This window comes from Uranotaenia lowii, chromosome 1 (assembly GCF_029784155.1).
Source record: "Uranotaenia lowii strain MFRU-FL chromosome 1, ASM2978415v1, whole genome shotgun sequence".
NCBI classification, from domain to species: domain Eukaryota; kingdom Metazoa; phylum Arthropoda; class Insecta; order Diptera; family Culicidae; genus Uranotaenia; species Uranotaenia lowii.
The window spans coordinates 59440659-59458488 of NC_073691.1; the positions used below are offsets into that span (position 1 = coordinate 59440659).

Sequence of the window (17830 nt, forward strand, 5' to 3'; positions counted from 1 at the left end):
TTTGGCTTGGACAGTAAATAATCTAGATTTTTCCTTATTTGCTTTAATTTCTGAATACGCTGAATTTCTGAATTGAGCTGTCTGATTTACCACTGATGAGGAGATACATTTTTAAAATCGTTGAAAATTATATCAGAAAGACTTTTAATTGCAGAATTTGGTATGGTAGGATTCGGGAAGATTAAGAGTTCATTGTGTGCATAGGAATATCTTTATTCTATTCCAGCAAAATAAATTAATTACAATTTTCGGCATTTTAGGACTAAAGTAGGCTCTAGGTCCAAAGTAGGAGCACTCACCCTAGTATTCCGTCTCACGACATAACCTGACGAACATAATTGATAAAATTCACTCGGTCCATGGCAATCGTTCTCCAATTCCTCGGGCACCCCACGTTCGCCAGATCACGCTCCACTTGGTCTAACCACCTCGCTCGTTGCGCCCCCGCTCGTCTTGTTCATACTGGATTCGTAGCAAACACCTGTTTTGCAGGACAGTCGTCCGGCATTCTCGCAACATGTCCCGCCCAGCGTATCCGGCCAGCTTTCACCACCTTCTGGATACTGGGTTCGCCGTAGAGTCGCGCGAGCTCGTGGTTCATCCTTCGCCTCCACACTCCGTTCTCCTGAACGCCGCCAAAGATGGTTCTTAACACTCGTCGCTCGAATACTCCGAGTGTACGCAGGTCCTCTTCGAGCAATATCCATGTCTCGTGCCCGTAGATAACAACCGGTCTAATGAGCGTCATATACAGGTTACACTTCGTGCGAGGGCTAAGTCTTCTCGACCGCAGTTGCTTGTGGAGTCCATAGTAGGCACGACTTCCGCTGATAACTCGCCTCCGGATCTCACGGCTGGTGTCATTGCCTGCGATGGTGCGTAGGGACTTGGTGTTCGTGGCATTTTTGGAGGATTTGCCGTAATGTGAATATCTGGTCCGTCGTTGACCGTCCCTCCATGAAGCCGGCCTGGTGACTTCCCACGAATCTGTTTGCTTGTGGCGTTAGGCGGCGGAGTAGGATTCGGGACAACACTTTATAGGCGGCATTGAGGACAGTGATCGCTCGGTAGTTCTCACAGTCCAATTTGTCGCCCTTCTTGTAGATGGGGCATATTACCCCCTCCTTCCACTCCTCCGGTAGCTGTTCTATGTCCCAGATCCGGACTATCAACCGATGTAGGCAATCGACCAACCTGCCCGGGCCCATTTTGATGAGTTCAGCTGCGATACCATCCTTCCCAGCCGACTTGTTTCTGTTCAGCTGGCGAATGGCTTCCTTAACTTCACTCATCGTTGGGAGTGGCTCCTCTACGTCGTTGGCTACGCCGGCGATGTACCTTCCCTCACCGTCTTGATCTCCTGCATGTGCGCCATTCAGGTGTTCATCGAAGTGCTGCTTCCACCTTTTGATCACCTCACGATTGTCCGTCAGGATGCCTCCGTCCTTATCCCGGCACATTTCGGCTTGCGGCACGAAGCCTTTGCGGGATGCGTTAAGTTTCTGATAGAACTTTCGTGTTTCTTGGGAACGATACAGCTGCTCCAGCCCCTCGAGCTCCTCCTCCTCCAGGCGGCGCTTTTTCTCCTGGAAAATTTTGACTCGCTGCCTCTTCCGCTGTCGGTGATTTTCCACATTTCGACGGGTGCCTCTTTGCACTACTGCCGCCCGCGCGGAATTCTCTTCGTCCATCACCCTCCAACACTCCTCGTCGAACCAGTCGTTCCGTCGAGCTCGCTCCACATAACCGATGACGTTCTCCGCAGCTCTGTTGATGGCTGTTTTGATGGTATCCCAACAGTCCTCGAGAGGGGCTTCATCAAGCTCGCCCTCTGCCGGCAGCGCTGCTTCGACCGATTGCGCGTAGTCTGCCGCGACCTCAGGTTGCTTCAGTCGCGCGATATTTAACCGAGGCGGGCGCCGGTTGCGTGTGTTGTTCACTACGGAGAGTTTTGGGCGCATCTTCACCATCACCAGATAGTGGTCTGACTCGATGTTGGCGCCTCGACAGGATCTGACGTCGATAATGTCCGAGAAGTGCCGGCTGTCAATCAAAACGTGGTCGATCTGTGATTGCGTTTGGTACGGTGATCTCCAGATGTACTTGTGTGGGAGGCGGTGCTGGAAAAAGGTACTACGTACGGCCATTCGTTTGGAGGCGGCAAAATCTATCAGTCGGAGGCCGTTTTCGTTGGTCAGCTGGTGCGCACTGAACCTTCCAATTGTCGGTTTAAATTCCTCCTCCTGGCCGACCTGAGCATTAAAATCCCCGATGACGATCTTCATATCATGTTTTGGGCAACGGTCGTATTCACGCTCCAGCTGCGCGTAAAATTCGTCTTTGTCGTCACCGGTACTTCCGAGGTGAGGGCTGTGCACGAGATAAACATGTATCATACCCTAATCTAATACCCAAATATCCTCTCAAGCCAAATTTGGTTCCATTTTCTTTATTAGTTCTTCAACTATGCAAAAAATTGTAAGGGAGCCCACTTCTCTCTTTCTTTCTCCCGAATAGAAGAAGGCTGCCAAATATTAATTGAACCATTTTTCGTTCCCCAACCAAGTTTAGTTCCATTTTCTTGATTAGTTATTGAATTATTTAAAAAAATTTAAGAGAAAACCTTTTCCCCTTTCTATCTGCCCACTGGAACGGGGGAGGCATCTCACATATTCATAATGTTGAAAACGCAGGTTTCAGTGGTAGAATAGAGTTATCTTTATTCAGGTTTGTTCGTCAAATCCTTAAAAAACTACTCATTACATTAACGATTGCTATTTGTCACATTCCACTTCTTATATTCTGTCCGAGACGGAGCGAGTATACTATCGCAACTGCCAGCATGCAGAAATCAAGGCCTACCAAATGTCAAACAGTCGGCCCTGCACACAACGTTGAGCGTCGCGGCGGCCGCGTCGAACCATAGAGCGGATCGGTAACTCATTTTACTGCCCCCGAATCATCATCAGCAGGAGACGAATGGCATTCTATTGTAGCCAGCCAACGGGTGTACTTAGGCAGAATTTTGCCCCTTCGTGTTTTTTGTTCGTTAATTGTTAGATGTACACAGCAAAAAATAATGTAACGGTGGACGATGTAATTTCTGGGGATTACGTATTTCTGTTGCAATAATACATCTAAATGATGTACACAACGTGAATACGTCGTGAAGTGTAATATCAAAACCTTCTATGTGATATCGCATCAAGTAGTCAATGTTTTCCTTTGTCGACGTTGGAATTTGATTTCATTTCAAAAATAAAGAAACGGATTATGGACCTCAGCTGTATTTGTTTGGCCTGTGAGTACTTCCAAAATTAATTAAAAATATGAGCAAACCCACTGCTTCAAAACAAATTTCATTATTTTTCCTTTTTTAGGAAATTTGGCCCATATGGATCAGCGGTACGAAACAAATTATTTGTCTCCAAACAGCCGGGTACATCAAGACAATGTAAAATTAGGTACCATTTGCGACTCAAGTTATGTGCAGGTATTTGATGTAATATAGTAATACTTTTTTTGCTGTGTAAAGTTAGTCAGTAATAAATGTAAATTTGTAAGTGTTGTTCGAACCGATTGTGACCCTTATTTCGCCGATGACCATCTCGAGCCGATACGGACCGGAAAACCCAGGAACATCCAGGCCGCTACCCAGACGATCGCCAAACAAAACCCGGCCCCTCCCCCAGTGCAGCAGCATTCATTCGGTGTTGGATCCAACCAAGTTTACTGTCGGTGCTACAGTCGAACCTCCCTTTGCACGGTAAGCCGGTTTAGGATCCTACATATTCCTTAACCGGGAAAGTGCTCATTTCTCAATGAGTATTTTGATACTCTTACCCAGAATATCTGGCAACACTATTGTGTTACAACCAAGGGATTGCAGTGGAGAGAGAATTCTTTGCATTTGGAATGGTAATGATCAAAATCCCACAACTGCTTAACAAATCGTAACAATTTGCAACAATTAGCACATTTTCACTCTTTCTGAGCACCGGTTTCTCTCATTTTAACTGAAGCCTTCTAATTCTCTCTAACAAATTATCACAAATCAATCATTTGGCTGCAAAATTTGTTTGATCATTGACGATGATTCTCCGTTAATCTCAGTCCCCTGGTTACAGCGATCCCAATTTGAGTAGTCTCGCTTAACTGTTGTAGAGAATAGATAAGTGTAGAAAATAAAATGAATTTAGAAATCACTTATAGAGCACAGATGAACAAAGTAAAAAATCTGAATTTAGAAACACACTTTATTAACATTAATCGGTAATGAATTTAAATAATGATGTTGAATAGGCAGAATCAAATCATCTGATGTCTGTGAATCGTCAAGGGAAAGAGAGGCTCACGAAACACTCCGACAAATCAGATTCGAGTACACCAATATTTACAATTCCTTTAATTCAAGAACGAGTGTATGTGCTACGGATTTGAAAATGTTCTTTGGTTGAAAAAAAAAACGAATGGAATAGGCAGTTCATAGAATATTGCGGAAACAAACGGTTCGTGCGAGGTTTTTACGTTCTATAATTTTGAACGCGCAGAAGAAAACTCGTCGTTCGCAGAATTCTCCGGACTCGACAACTGTGTGATGATGTGAACATTTGTACCGCGTTAATCATCATCACCTGCCATCAGCAATCATTGATCTCGATTGCGAATTGGACATGTGAAACGAACCAAAACAAACGATGTTTTGGTTCTGCTTGAAGCAACAGATGTCTGCTGCTGTTACCGGATGCCGGAGGAACCGATAAGAAACCGAAAGTTTCAACACAAAGAAACAGAGCTGTTAACAGTTTAAACCGTTAAAAATGGCTATTTTTTTCCAACATTATCTCTTTCCCAAACTCCAAACTATAAACCGAGCCACAGTCTGGGATCATCAGCAGGCTGATAACTATCATCATCGAAATCTCAATGATAGTAAGCATAGTAAACGTTCATTGGTTTCCATTGAAATGATGGCCTGCTGAAATTTCATTCACCTGCTGGCTGTTGATATTTAAAGGTGATTATTTCTCATCTTACCTGGAAACAGCGAAATTTCCAAATTATACGAGCTGCTAATCAGATAGTCTATAAAACGAACTGCAACCTACGTATATATGATAGCAAAGATTTTCCCGCATTTTTATTTCCTATTCAATTTTATCGCACTGTCACGTGTGTTTGATCGTAAACCTGAAGTTTGAGAAATATCTCGGTACCCATATTCAGTGATAATTAAAGACCTAAAATGTCACTTCTCGCTGAATCCCAGCAACTGGCTCTGTCACTACAGTTAAGAAAGTGATTGGGTACGGGTCAAAGATATCAACGACTGATATACCACATATGTTATGATGGCATGCTTTGGGTTAAAAAAAATGACGATGATTTCGATCTAGCTGGCATTTTCGTCAAATGTCAGTCGTTGACCATCAACCTGTATACACATCTCAGGTGGCGATGGAAATCCCGTGCTAAGTGTTAGTAAAAGTTTTTTTTTGTAAACATTGAAACCATGACAATTCGTGACATCAGTTGCATTTCCTAACAAACAATCAAAAGCGAAAACTATAGAGAAAAAAATCATTGCCAACTACTGTTTACGATTCTCGCCTAGGATACATAAACATCCTGGCAAGTGACGTAGGCTTTGTTTACCTTTTTACTTCTTGAACAACGAGTTCTATATTAGTGTGCGTGTTTCTTCATCACCTTCTTTCCACCACATTGGTTAACCATCTCCATCACCATTAACAGCTCTGCATAGAAATACTTCTCGTTCCCAAATACTTTCTCACGCCTAATTTGATACCATTTGCTTGATCCGCTATTGAATTATGCAAATATTTGTCTTTTGCTTCGATGGCCCCCTCTCCCCTTCCTGTGAGAGGAAGGGATCTTAAATCATCATAACAATCTTTCCCGGCCTCTAATACCCCCACCTGCCAAGTTTCACGCAAATCGTATCAGTAGTTTCCGAGTCTATAGGGAATAAACAGACATTTAGACAGACAGACAGATCGAAATCCATCTATTATATAAAATTATCGTGTAACGGTGTTAGTGGCACTATTCCTCCGAAATGTCCAAACCGATTATAATCAAATTATTTTTAGAGCATTTTGTAGGCATGAGAATTAGTTTTTATCAAATAAAAAAAAACAAAGTCACATCAATTGTCCTTAATAATTGAATTTGTAATTATTTTAATCAAATGTACAATTACATACAATTTTATAATCCAATACGCCTAGAAGGTGAGTTTTGCTTCAAATCGATTACAGAAAAAAGAATAAAATGTTTTCGGCAGAGAGGATATGCATTTTCCAGAAGAAATTCCAGCTAAGAATGTACATACGAGCATGTGCAAACGATCAACATTTACAAAAATGTATAAATTATTTCTTCATTAATAAATTGTTGGACCTAAAAAAAACTTAACATTTTTTTTAAATCATTCACCGAAAATTGAAACTGTTTATGTGTCTATTCATGAGTACTAGGAATGTGCTAGCTTAGAGGCACGAGACTCTTTGACTTTGTCTCAGAGTCGGCGAACCACAGGGTAATTGGAGGGACTACGCGTTCAACGGTACAGCAAAGGCTCGTTTGTTTTGTCTCATAAAAATCATAAAAACTGTATTGTAAGGAAATGAATTATTTATTGAAAGAAAATGAAATCTACTGAAGGAAAATAAAACCGGTCTATTTCAATTTTAAAGTGTGTATTTTTGTTATGTGTAGTGTGGGTGAATGGGATTTGTGCACTTATCTTTCTGTTTCTGCTGCTGCTGTTGGCCAGCGAGCGCTCGCTGCTGCTTCTCCGATGTCGCCTTGCTGGATGCTGATTGAAATGGTAGCTACCGCGAAAGGGGATCAGCGATGACGCGTTGGTACAACCGCCGAACAAAATGGTGGCTTGAAGAGTCAGTCTCGGAAAAACTCTACTGACTCTAACGTGGAGTGGGGAGGGGATCTCACAGGCGCTTCCTTCCTTGACGTAATCGACCTACCCAGGCTGGCCTGATTGGTAGGAACGAGAAGGGCCCTCCTTGGGATTTAGGATCGGGTCTTCCCCGACCCGAGGGATAATCCTCCTTAGCAACTTATGACCCGCAGACCAGAGGATCTCGACGCTCGTTTACGGGTTAGACGTAGTGGGCTACTGGGCCCACTAGGCCGAAGAGTGTGATCGAGGCTACTCAAACGGCTTGCCGCTCGAGTGGCGAGAAAGGGTTTTTTTATTAAACGGAAAAAGGTCCTATGAAAGGGTAACAAGGTAAGTGTTGGCCACTGGTATGTGGAGCAGGTTCAACTCTACCTGAATAAGGCTGGTGCCCTGCAAGTAGTCCAAGATGGCCACCGTGACACTTTTCACCACTTTCTTACTCCACTTTATCGGTTTGATCACACTCACGCCTGTTTTACTAATGACCGTTGCCGGTCAAATTGAAATAAATTTACCCCTTTTGTGCTTTGGCAAAATCGCGCCAGTATCAAAGCATTAACGCCGCAACCATTTTCCTCGACCAACGATGTTGCATGCAATCTCCTTCCATTTGCAAAAGAAAGAATTTTCCCATTGCATTCAACCCACTTTGTGCCATGTTGGCTAGTGTGTTAACAAATTATGTTCTTATTCTAATTTCAATCTAACAATATTTTATTTAACCCTAACAAGAAATAAAACAAATGAACATTCACTCAACTTTACAATGTACCAATTTAAAAACAACAAGAATTTTGTAACAAACGGTTACAAAATCACTGTTCTGCAATTTAAATACAATTCAAGTACGTATTTAACATGGAAAGTGTGTTTATCGGCTACATGTAAGAGATTTTTGATCGACTTTTTTTGTTGATTTTTATTTGTGATTGATATTCCGGTGGAAGCATAATTTTTCAATTTTTTTTTTGTATATGACCTGAAAGTTTTGAAAATAAAATAAACTGCTGTTATTTTACACAGTGGAAGAAGTTCAAACGCGCTTTTTAGCTTTTTAAGAATTCCAGCATTCAGTAAAAGTGGAGCATCAAACATTATCTTATATTGCAGAAAAACTGCAGACATTTCTAATCAATGCAATTTGATAAAACAAACAGGAACACGTATTAAATTTCTTTCAAAGCCTTTAAGGGGGGGGGTAGGGTCTAACGGGTATAAAAAAAACACCATTTTCACGATTTTTTTCTAGAGCTATCGTTCAAACAAATGTATTCAAATTTTTTGCATTATACAAAGCATTGTTAAAAGAACATTTAGTAATTTTTTCGTAGAAAAATATTGAAAAATGAGCCGGTGACGCAGCATTTTCGAGGATGCCTTTTTAAAAAACAGGATTTGCGGTGGACACTGTATCTCAGCACAGAATCATCTGAAGTCAAAAAATCAGAGCAAAATATTTTTAATAGATGTTTTTCTGGACCCCAACGTTTTTATTTAACTTATAAATATTTTTATGAAATTTTTGTGACTGTTTGAAGTAAAAACTACGATTTTTCACTTAAAAATCCGCCATTTTTCACCTCTAAAACCTCCCCAAAGTAAAAAAAATCAAAAAAGAAAAACGTTGGGGTCTGGTATTTTATATGTAGAAAATATGTTCCAAATTTGAAGAGAATCGGATAAGTAGTTTTCAAATGACGATGTCCACGGTCTTTAAAAATGTGCTTTCGAGAAAAACGCGTTTGAAGTTTCTGCTCTTGCTTTCTTGCAGTATAAGATAGGAGGAGATAAAGGCCCATAACTTCTATAGTTTTGCTTCAATTGACTTGAAAATTTGACACAACATTCTTGAAATGTTTTACAATAAGAAAATAAAAAAATAAAAAAATCGTTTTTTTGAAAGTGTTAGACCCTACCCCCCCTTAAACAAGCCCGCATCGATTAACAAGTAAAGGAAATGCATTGTGTTTTCACTTGCATTCATAAACGGGACAAATGTTAACTTAGAAATATCTTTTGGCAACAAATTTGCATATTTTACTTTCAACAAGAGTTTGTTGAGAACTGATTCAGTTATGTTACAAAATTGATTGGTTTTAAAGATTTACATATTTTTTTTAGATTTATATATATTCAACTATGGTAAAATCCGTTTGCACTTGCCCCGGTGTGTCCGAATTGTGATTAAGATTTAAATTATAAGATAAGAGCGAAAGAAAATTTGAAAACTGTGACCTTTCTCGGCGCAAAATTCACCATTTTATGGTTTTGTGTGATGTGTACATGAACATTTTAAAAAAAATCTTCATAGCACCGTCGAAGCATGACAGATTTTGTTTCGATTAATTCAATTTTTGAGAATTTGCTTTAAAATCGATTGTCAATCAACATATAAAAGGTCACTAAGTTGAAAAAAAGAGAAAATTGCTGTGATTCAATCGAATGACAAATTATGACAAAAGATTTTGGCATAAATCGAGAACTTATCAAGCAACAGGAAAAGAGGTTGTTTGCGTACGAATAATTTCTGGGTGGAGTCGGAATAAAAGAGGCAAGTCTTCATTCATATTATATTTGGCATAATTTGAAAACTTATCAGACCAAAAAAACGAAATGTTACGTCATTTAGATTTAGGAGAATGATTTAATAGTAGTTCGTGAGCACTTCTTGCATTGAAAAAGGAAAGGGCTGGATGTCCATATCATTGAAACATACATTTTGTCATCGTTATAAACTCAATGAAACTTATAAACAGAGTGAAAATTTCAGATCTTGAAAATTTAAATTAGAGATCATTTTTAAGAAAATATCATTAAATCATCTGTTGGGGGATGTTGACGTACCCGTGTGGCAATCGTATGACCTTAGATGACCTTTGGACCACTCTTGGATCCTGCAGTGTAGCCGCTCTTCCCCTTCTGCCTTCAGAAGTGCGGATTGATGCCACGGCTTAGTAGTGCCTTGTGTTGAGTTTGTTCGGGGTTCAGGTCAACTCCGGACCAATAATCAAATACACCGACGTATAATTTTAAGCACAACACTTTTATTTAAGCTAGACACATTTTATTACTAAAAAACACATTTATTATACTACACTACATTTATTGCTTAACACTAATTACAAAATGCTTGGGGTTTTGCAGAGGTTCCCCGTGACCTTCTGTGCTCGGTTATCCGATCGCGACTGACTACGCCGTAGTCTTGGGAGAGCAAGATCGGTGGGTGATCTTCTCTAGTGTTGAAATTCCCGCGCTTTGATGATCCGTTTAACGCTTGTACCCTGAAGTCCGACATCACTGTTCGCCAGTTTTCATTGGTAGCCGCAGATGGCTGCATTCTGCGATTAGGGTGGTTCATCCTCCAACATCCTCGCCCACCCTGAAGTTGCTGGAGACTTCTGAAAAGAGATAAAAGAAACTCCCTTTCGACGAACTGGATCTTATAGGCGAGACTCTTTGTTCTCGACTAATTCCGCATCTGCTTCTTCTGGAGATGGCAATAGGCACAATTTTGCAACCGGTCGCTTCAAGGATCCATTTGCTGTTTTGACGGTTACAACTCGCACCACGCCATCATCTCCTGGGTGTAACTCCTTTATCCTTGCCATTTTCCACCGCATCGGTGGCTGATTTTCGTCAACCACTATGACCAATTTTCCAACGATTATTTTTTCTGGTGAACTCCAATTCTTCGTTCTACTCTGCAGCTGTGACAAGTATTCCAACCTCCATCGTTTCCAAATATCCTGAACTCTCCGTTGTACCAATTGCCACCTACTCAACCTATTCAATTGCACCTGTCCATACTCTGGTTCTGGTAGTGATTGAAGCGGCCCGCCTGCTATAAAATGCCCTGGTGTTAAAGGTTCTAATTCTGTTGGATCATCTGACATGGCAGTTAAAGGCCGAGAATTCAAACATGCTTCTACTTGTATCAATAAAGTTTCAAAATCTTCTCGATCCATAGCATTTCCACCTACAACACGCAAAATGTGATACTTTGCGGATCGAACCGCGGCTTCCCACAAACCGCCAAAATGTGGGGCACTTGGAGGGTTAAAATGCCATTGCACTCCATCCGCTGCCAATACCTTCGAAACCGTCTCGTTGTGTTGCTTATTTTTCAGCTGGGCAAATAGTTCTCGTAACTGGTTTCTCGCCCCAACAAAATTCGTACCATTGTCGGAGTACATATCCGAAACCTTGCCTCGCCTGCCTATCATTCGCCGCAACGCTTGTAGAAATCTCTCAGTTGAGAGATCACCGACCAGTTCGAGATGGACCGCCTTTGTGGTCATACACACAAAAACTGCGACGTAAGTTTTGATAGCTGCATTTCGACGTCCAGCCTTTAGGAATACCGGACCAAAATAATCCACGCCGCATTTTGTGAAAGGTCTTGAAACGATAACTCTGGACCTCGGGAGATCTCCCATCTGCTGCTGGAGAATTTGAGGCCTAGCTCGGAAACATCGCTGACATTTGTGGACTACCTTTCTGACAACATGCCTTCCACCAAGTGGCCAATACCGTTGGCGAATAGTGCTCAAAAGGAGTTGTGGGCCTGCATGCAATAAGGCTTCGTGGTGATGAGCAAATAACATTTCCGTGAAAGGGTGCTTAGCCGGGAGAACCATAGGATGCATCGCGTCAAAGGACTCGTCCGAGTGTGATAACCTGCCGCCAATTCGAAGAACTCCGTCGGGAGTGACCTTGGGATTAAACCACCGCAATGGAGAGCTTCGAGGGACCGGTTTCGATAGTCGTAACTGCTTCAGCTCTTCGTGGAATGATTCATTCTGGATCCTTTTGATGATAGTCATTTCTGCATCATGTAGCTCTTGGACTGAAAGAAATCCCTTCTTCATGTTCTCTTTCGGTTGACGAAATGATTCAATTAATCGTAGCCAGTAGGCTGTTGCACGAATAAGTTTCAAAAAGGTCGAATATTTTGAAATAAATTCGTTGATGAATGAAAGGTTTTTAGTAGAAACATGAACATTCCGTAATTCCCCAGGCTCCTCAGGTAGTTTAGAAGATTCTAGTTTTGGCCAATGCTCCGGGGTTGATTTAAGCCACTCTGGACCTTCCCACCATAATTTATTTGAAAGTAGATTGTCAGGACTGATTCCCCGGGAAATTAAGTCAGCAGGGTTTTGTTTTCCTGGAACATGCTTCCAAATGTAGCCATCCGAAATTCCCTGAATTTTTGCCACGCGATTAGCTACAAATGTTGTCCAGGTAGCAGGAGGAGATTCGAGCCATCGAAGAGTGCACGTAGAATCTGACCAGAAGTGAATGTTATCGAGCTTTCCTATCGCTTCGAGGACCTTTTTTGCTAACTCTGCTGTAATTAATGCTCCACACAATTCCAGCCGAGGTAAGGATTGGGTCTTCAAAGGCGCCACTTTCGATTTCGATGATAGAAGATTGACCGTTACATTTCCATCCCTATCCGTATTCCGTAAGTATAAACAGCCGCCATAGGCCTTCTCGGAGGCATCGGAGAAGCAATGGAGCTCCGTTCGGGCTGCTTTCGGAGTGACAACGCATCGTGGAACTCGTATCTCATTTAATGCAGGTAGATGTCGATGATATTGAGCCCATTCCTCGATCACTCCGGGGGGAAGTAAGACATCCCAATCCAACCGTTCCCCTTCCGAGTCGCGCAGTGTCCACAAGCGCTGCATGAATATTTTTGCTGTGGTAATCGAGGCACCCAAAAGTCCGAGAGGGTCAAAAAGAGTGGCGATGATCGAGAGAACCTTCCGTTTCGTGAGTCCATCTTTGTAGAGTATTGGAATGTCGAATTGAAACCTAAAACAGTCTGAGTTAGGCAGCCAAGTGAGCCCGAGTGCCTTGATTGCCGGATCTTGATCCCAAGTGATTTCAGATACCGCCAAATCTTCCTCCGGTAACCCTTCCAAAACTTGTGGTTGATTTGAAGCAAATTTTCGCAATTTGAAACCTCCTCTAGCCGTCATAGAAATAAGTTGATTAACCTTCGCCTTAGCCGTTTGGATATCCTCAGCTCCGGAAATGACATCATCCATGTATGTGTCATTCTCGATTGCCTCTGCTGCCAATGGAAAATTGCGACCCTCGTCACAACAAAGTTGTTTCAGCACCCGCGTGGCAAGGAATGGTGCCGGTTTCGTTCCGTACGTTACAGTACCTAGCTCGAAGATTTCAATCTCGTGTTCGGGAGTAGATCTCCAAAGAATGCTTTGGAGTGGTGAGTCATTGGGGTCCATCCAAATCTGACGAAACATCTTTTCGATGTCCGCCACTATCATGACCGGTCGAATTCGGCAACGCATGACAATTGCCCTTAAATCCTGCTGAATAACGGGCCCTACCAGTAGAGCGTCATTTAGGGACCGTCCCGATGTTGTCGCACATGAAGCGTCGAAAACGACCCTCAGCTTCGTCGTTGTGCTGGTCTCTTTCACCACGGGATGATGTGGTAGATAGCACCGATTGTGATCCAAACCACTTGCCTCCACCTTCTGCATGTGTCCGCAATTTTCATATTCTCGCATGAAGTCGGTATATTGTTGCCGAATATCTCCATCCCTCAACAATCGTCTCTCGAGACTCTGAAACCTTTTCAGTGCGATCTCCCTTGAATCACCAAGTTCTGAGAAAGTGTGCTCGTTCTTGGGAAGTGTTACCGTGTAGCGTCCGTCTGAACCACGACGGACAGTGCGCTCAAAATGTGCCTCACAAAGCGCTTCCTCCGGAGAATAGTTATGAGAGGCTCCTACTTCCTCGCAGGACCAAAACCGCTCTAAAAGTTCATCCAGATTCTTTGATATTGCCAAGTTGCATCCTAAGTAACTCAAACTTCCAGTAGATTCCACTTCGCCTGACACTACCCATCCGAACACAGATTCAGTCAACATCGGTAGCCCATCTCCAATGGGCATTTTGTTTCCAGACGTGAAAAAGCTGAAGAATGCAGGAATTCCCAAGACAAGATCGATTCCATTCGATTTGAAGAAGGTCGGGTCAGCCAACTGAATTTCGGGAGGAATATTCCAGTTCGATATGTGTACGGATTGAGACGGGAGATTTGCTGTTACCTTTGGGAGTACCAAAAATTCCAAAATTTGATTGTAGCCAGAAACTCTCGAGTGGACGGTAGCTCGAAATTTGTGTTTGACCTTGGTGGAAGAATCGCCGATACCAAGCACCGAAATATTGTGTCGCTCCCTTGCAACATTCATCCGTTGAGCTAAACGTTCAGTTGCGAAATTGCATTCAGATCCTGAATCCAGTAGTGCACGGGCTGGATAACGAATTCCCAAATTATCCTCCATCATAATAACAGCTGTTGCCAATAAAACCTTGGTGGACCTTTTTTCAATCGCGCCAGAAGTAACAGCTTCAGATGCAGCAACGTTAGAAATAGTGGTCCTGGACGAAGTTCCTGCTACTTCGGCGAGCCTTGACGAGTTTTCTGATTGATGACGTTCGACCTGCTGTTTGCCCTTGTTGTTTTCATTCATGTTTTCCGCTCTAAAACACACCATGGTATGGTGCCTAGCCTTACATTTCCTGCACGAATATTTCGATGAGCATTCATTTGCACGATGACCTTGGCGAAAGCAGTTGCGACAAAGGTTGTTGTTTCGGACCAAAGACTCCCTGTTAGCAACTGACATTTGTTGGAAAGCTGAGCAGAGATGAAGCCAATGATTTTCAGAGCAAGCCGGACATTTCGGGAACGAATTTTGAGTTACGTTGTAGCTAGTACGCGTTAGTGGTTGCCTTTTCCTAAAAGTGTTCTGCGAATCTTGTCTATTGTCTAGAACCACTCTTCCAGGCAAAGACTCCAATACCCTTATTCTTCTCTGGACAAATTCGGTGAGAGATTTGACTGTGTCCTGCTCGTGAGATGCGGAGTATTCTTCCCATCCACGCCTCGTGTGGGGATCTAAACAAGAGCCAAAAATTTCCACCAACAAAAGATCCTTATAATCAACGGGTTGAAGAAGTTGATCTAAGGTGTAAACAATGCGTTCGAAATTCTCAAGTAACCCATGTAGCTCAGTAGCTGATTCCTTGGATAGAGACGGTAGTTTCAAGAGAGCATGAACCTGGCGCTTTCGAAGAACCTTACTATTGTTTTAGCGTTTGTTTAATAAATCCCAGGCTATCTGATAGTTAGCCTTAGTAACCTTGAGAGGATCTATTAGCGATTTAGCCTCCCCTTCCAGGCATCCTTTCAAGTAATGTAGTTTTTCCACCTCGGGTAAATCGTGCTTCAAGTGGATCAATGAAGTGAAGAGATCCCTAAAACTCAGCCAATCGTCCACGTTCCCGTTGAAGGTTTGCAGCTTTATTTGAGGCAAACGAACGTGTTCACCTGCTGCAGGTAATGCCGAATCTGAATGTCGCATGGAGATTTCGTCGACTGTTGAGTTAAACTGCTCCCTTTGCCTTTCGATTAGAAAAGCTTTGACTTCAAAAAAACGATTTTCAAAATCTGACCGTTCTTTCGTAAAGACCTCTACATCACTCAAGAATTCGTCGTGGCTCTCAATCTCACAAGATGTTTCTGAAACTTTATCCCATAACTCCTCCAGTTTCTCAAGACGGACCAAAATCTGATGGACGGAGACCGACTCTGGGAAGTTTTGGACGTAGTGCTCAATGTTGTTGAACGATGTTTGCAATCCCTTTAGTTTGGTTTGAAGAACCTTCAAAGAAGGCTGCTTCTTGGCCGAAGCTGATGCTGAAGATGATGGCATTGTGATTGACCCAGTCAATCAAACCCAACAAATAGTTATCAGGTGCTTCGGGAAACAGCTCGTCAGATGGCGCTCAGCAAACGTAAGATGATTCCGAAAGAAAGGAAGGGCAATGATGTAGTTTCACGTATACAGGTCCGCTTCGGTGAACATATACAATATCTGTCTAGTTTTATTTACCTAGGAAAACTAACAGATCCGCAGCATGCCGAAGTGACCCAAGTATTGCCAATTGCCAAAGTCGAAACGTAGAATTCTCGCAAATTGTTTAGCCAGTGGGATTGGGAGTATAAACCAGAATGTAGTATCCAACAGAGTCCTGCTTCGACAGGACATATACCAAGCTCTCACCTTTGAGACCTTTTGATGCCGCAATAAACCAACAAAACCAGAGTAATGCGTGGGTGGAGATCCAGGGAATGCTCGCAAAGTTGATTTGTACAATACAATTCGTGGAAGGGATGATTTTTTATTTAGTGTAGGATCCAAAGGAACTAGCTTCGACAGGACATATCTATTATTTTGTGTATTTACCTAGAAGGAAATAACGTTCCGCGATGCCCTTGTCGACCGCTCGCCTCCGAATCCGAGACCAGATGCATGCAATTTGGAACCGGTAACGATCTTCAAAATGGCCGTCCAGCCTTTGTGGAAAAGGCCACCATGCACATGCGTTGTAGTTGTCGCTTGAAGTACGGACGTCCCGTAACGTTGTTCCGGATGTTATTGGCCAACCTTTGGTCAATGTTCCTCCAGGCAGGAACCGATGGATCACAATAGCCGATGGTCGAAAATCGGTGTTAGTGGGTTGAAATATTGGACGCTTCGACAGAACATATACGAAGTAAGGTTCTACTTTACCTGAGAAACCCTTTTTTGGCGCAGGTTCTGTCCACAACGTCCTCGCAGGTATCCCGATAATGTGCAGAAGTGCAGTAGTGCAGATGTCCAGACGCTACATCGGCGTCGAAAATGGCGATAGTCGCGATGGCGGAGCCCTAACAAAGCGAAGTCCTTCGTCTTTGTTTAACCGATCCTTTGTTCCGTTTGCCAGGGACGGGTTTGACCGGCGTCATCCGGTTCGAAGGACCAATGTTGGGGGATGTTGACGTACCCGTGTGGCAATCGTATGACCTTAGATGACCTTTGGACCACTCCTGGATCCTGCAGTGTAGCCGCTCTTCCCCTTCTGCCTTCAGAAGTGCGGATTGATGCCACGGCTTAGTAGTGCCTTGTGTTGAGTTTGTTCGGGGTTCAGGTCAACTCCGGACCAATAATCAAATACACCGACGTATAATTTTAAGCACAACACTTTTATTTAAGCTAGACACATTTTATTACTAAAAAACACATTTATTATACTACACTACATTTATTGCTTAACACTAATTACAAAATGCTTGGGGTTTTGCAGAGGTTCCCCGTGACCTTCTGTGCTCGGTTATCCGATCGCGACTGACTACGCCGTAGTCTTGGGAGAGCAAGATCGGTGGGTGATCTTCTCTAGTGTTGAAATTCCCGCGCTTTGATGATCCGTTTAACGCTTGTACCCTGAAGTCCGACATCACTGTTCGCCAGTTTTCATTGGTAGCCGCAGATGGCTGCATTCTGCGATTAGGGTGGTTCATCCTCCAACATCATCTTTGTAAATACTGAAATTTGAAACTTCAGTTGCAGCTCTCTTTTTGAAGCGTTTTCTTATAAATTATGTTGAAATTTTGGTTTAAAGTGCTGCCCAAGAAATAAAGCTTAATTTCAATAATTTTAACAAATTTCATTTTTTTTTTTTTGGAAGGTGTAGCAAAGCACACCAAGTCAGCTGGTAGGTATGTGAATTGTTTTGTATAGTGCTCCAAAAGCTTGTGTAAAATGGCGAGAAATTATCTGTCCATACTGAATTTCGCGAAGATTTCTCACTTTCCCACGGTCGCTTGTGCAAGTTACTCTCTCCCCACCCCCCTCCCATCCGATATGGTTTTCAGCCCTCGTTTCATTTCCAAAGTAATTTTTCATATTTCCTTCAAACAAGCAGCAGCAAATGCAACCTCCCACGGACAGGCACATCGTGTCACACTTACTTTTCCCCACCCATAAGTATCACGCATCGCACAAAACTCCCACCTCAGGG

General features: G+C 42.7%; 1 protein-coding gene across 1 annotated transcript; it reads right to left on the reverse strand.

Annotated features, from left to right (window-relative positions):
- Positions 1-10386: 10386 nt before the first annotated feature.
- Positions 10387-17309, reverse strand: LOC129760410 (uncharacterized). Its single transcript, XM_055758064.1, has 4 exons — positions 17096-17309; positions 16734-16933; positions 16237-16657; positions 10387-14951 (listed from the first exon to the last, which is right to left on the reverse strand). The coding sequence occupies exons 1-4, from the start codon at positions 17307-17309 to the stop codon at positions 10387-10389; spliced, it is 5400 nt and encodes a 1799-aa protein (XP_055614039.1).
- Between the last annotated feature and the right edge of the window lie 521 nt (positions 17310-17830).

Bases quoted from the DNA above. Each gene is read 5' to 3' on its own strand.
- LOC129760410 (XM_055758064.1), bottom strand. From the start codon at position 17,309: ATGCAGCCATCTGCGGCTACCAATGAAAACTGGCGAACAGTGATGTCG. The intron at 16,658-16,733 runs GTTAAACAAAGA...ACGCCGATGTAG, and splicing joins GCAAACGGAACAAAGGATCG to CGTCTGGACATCTGCACTAC. The intron at 14,952-16,236 runs GTAAATACACAA...TTTACACCTTAG, and splicing joins GGAACGTTATTTCCTTCTAG to ATCAACTTCTTCAACCCGTT.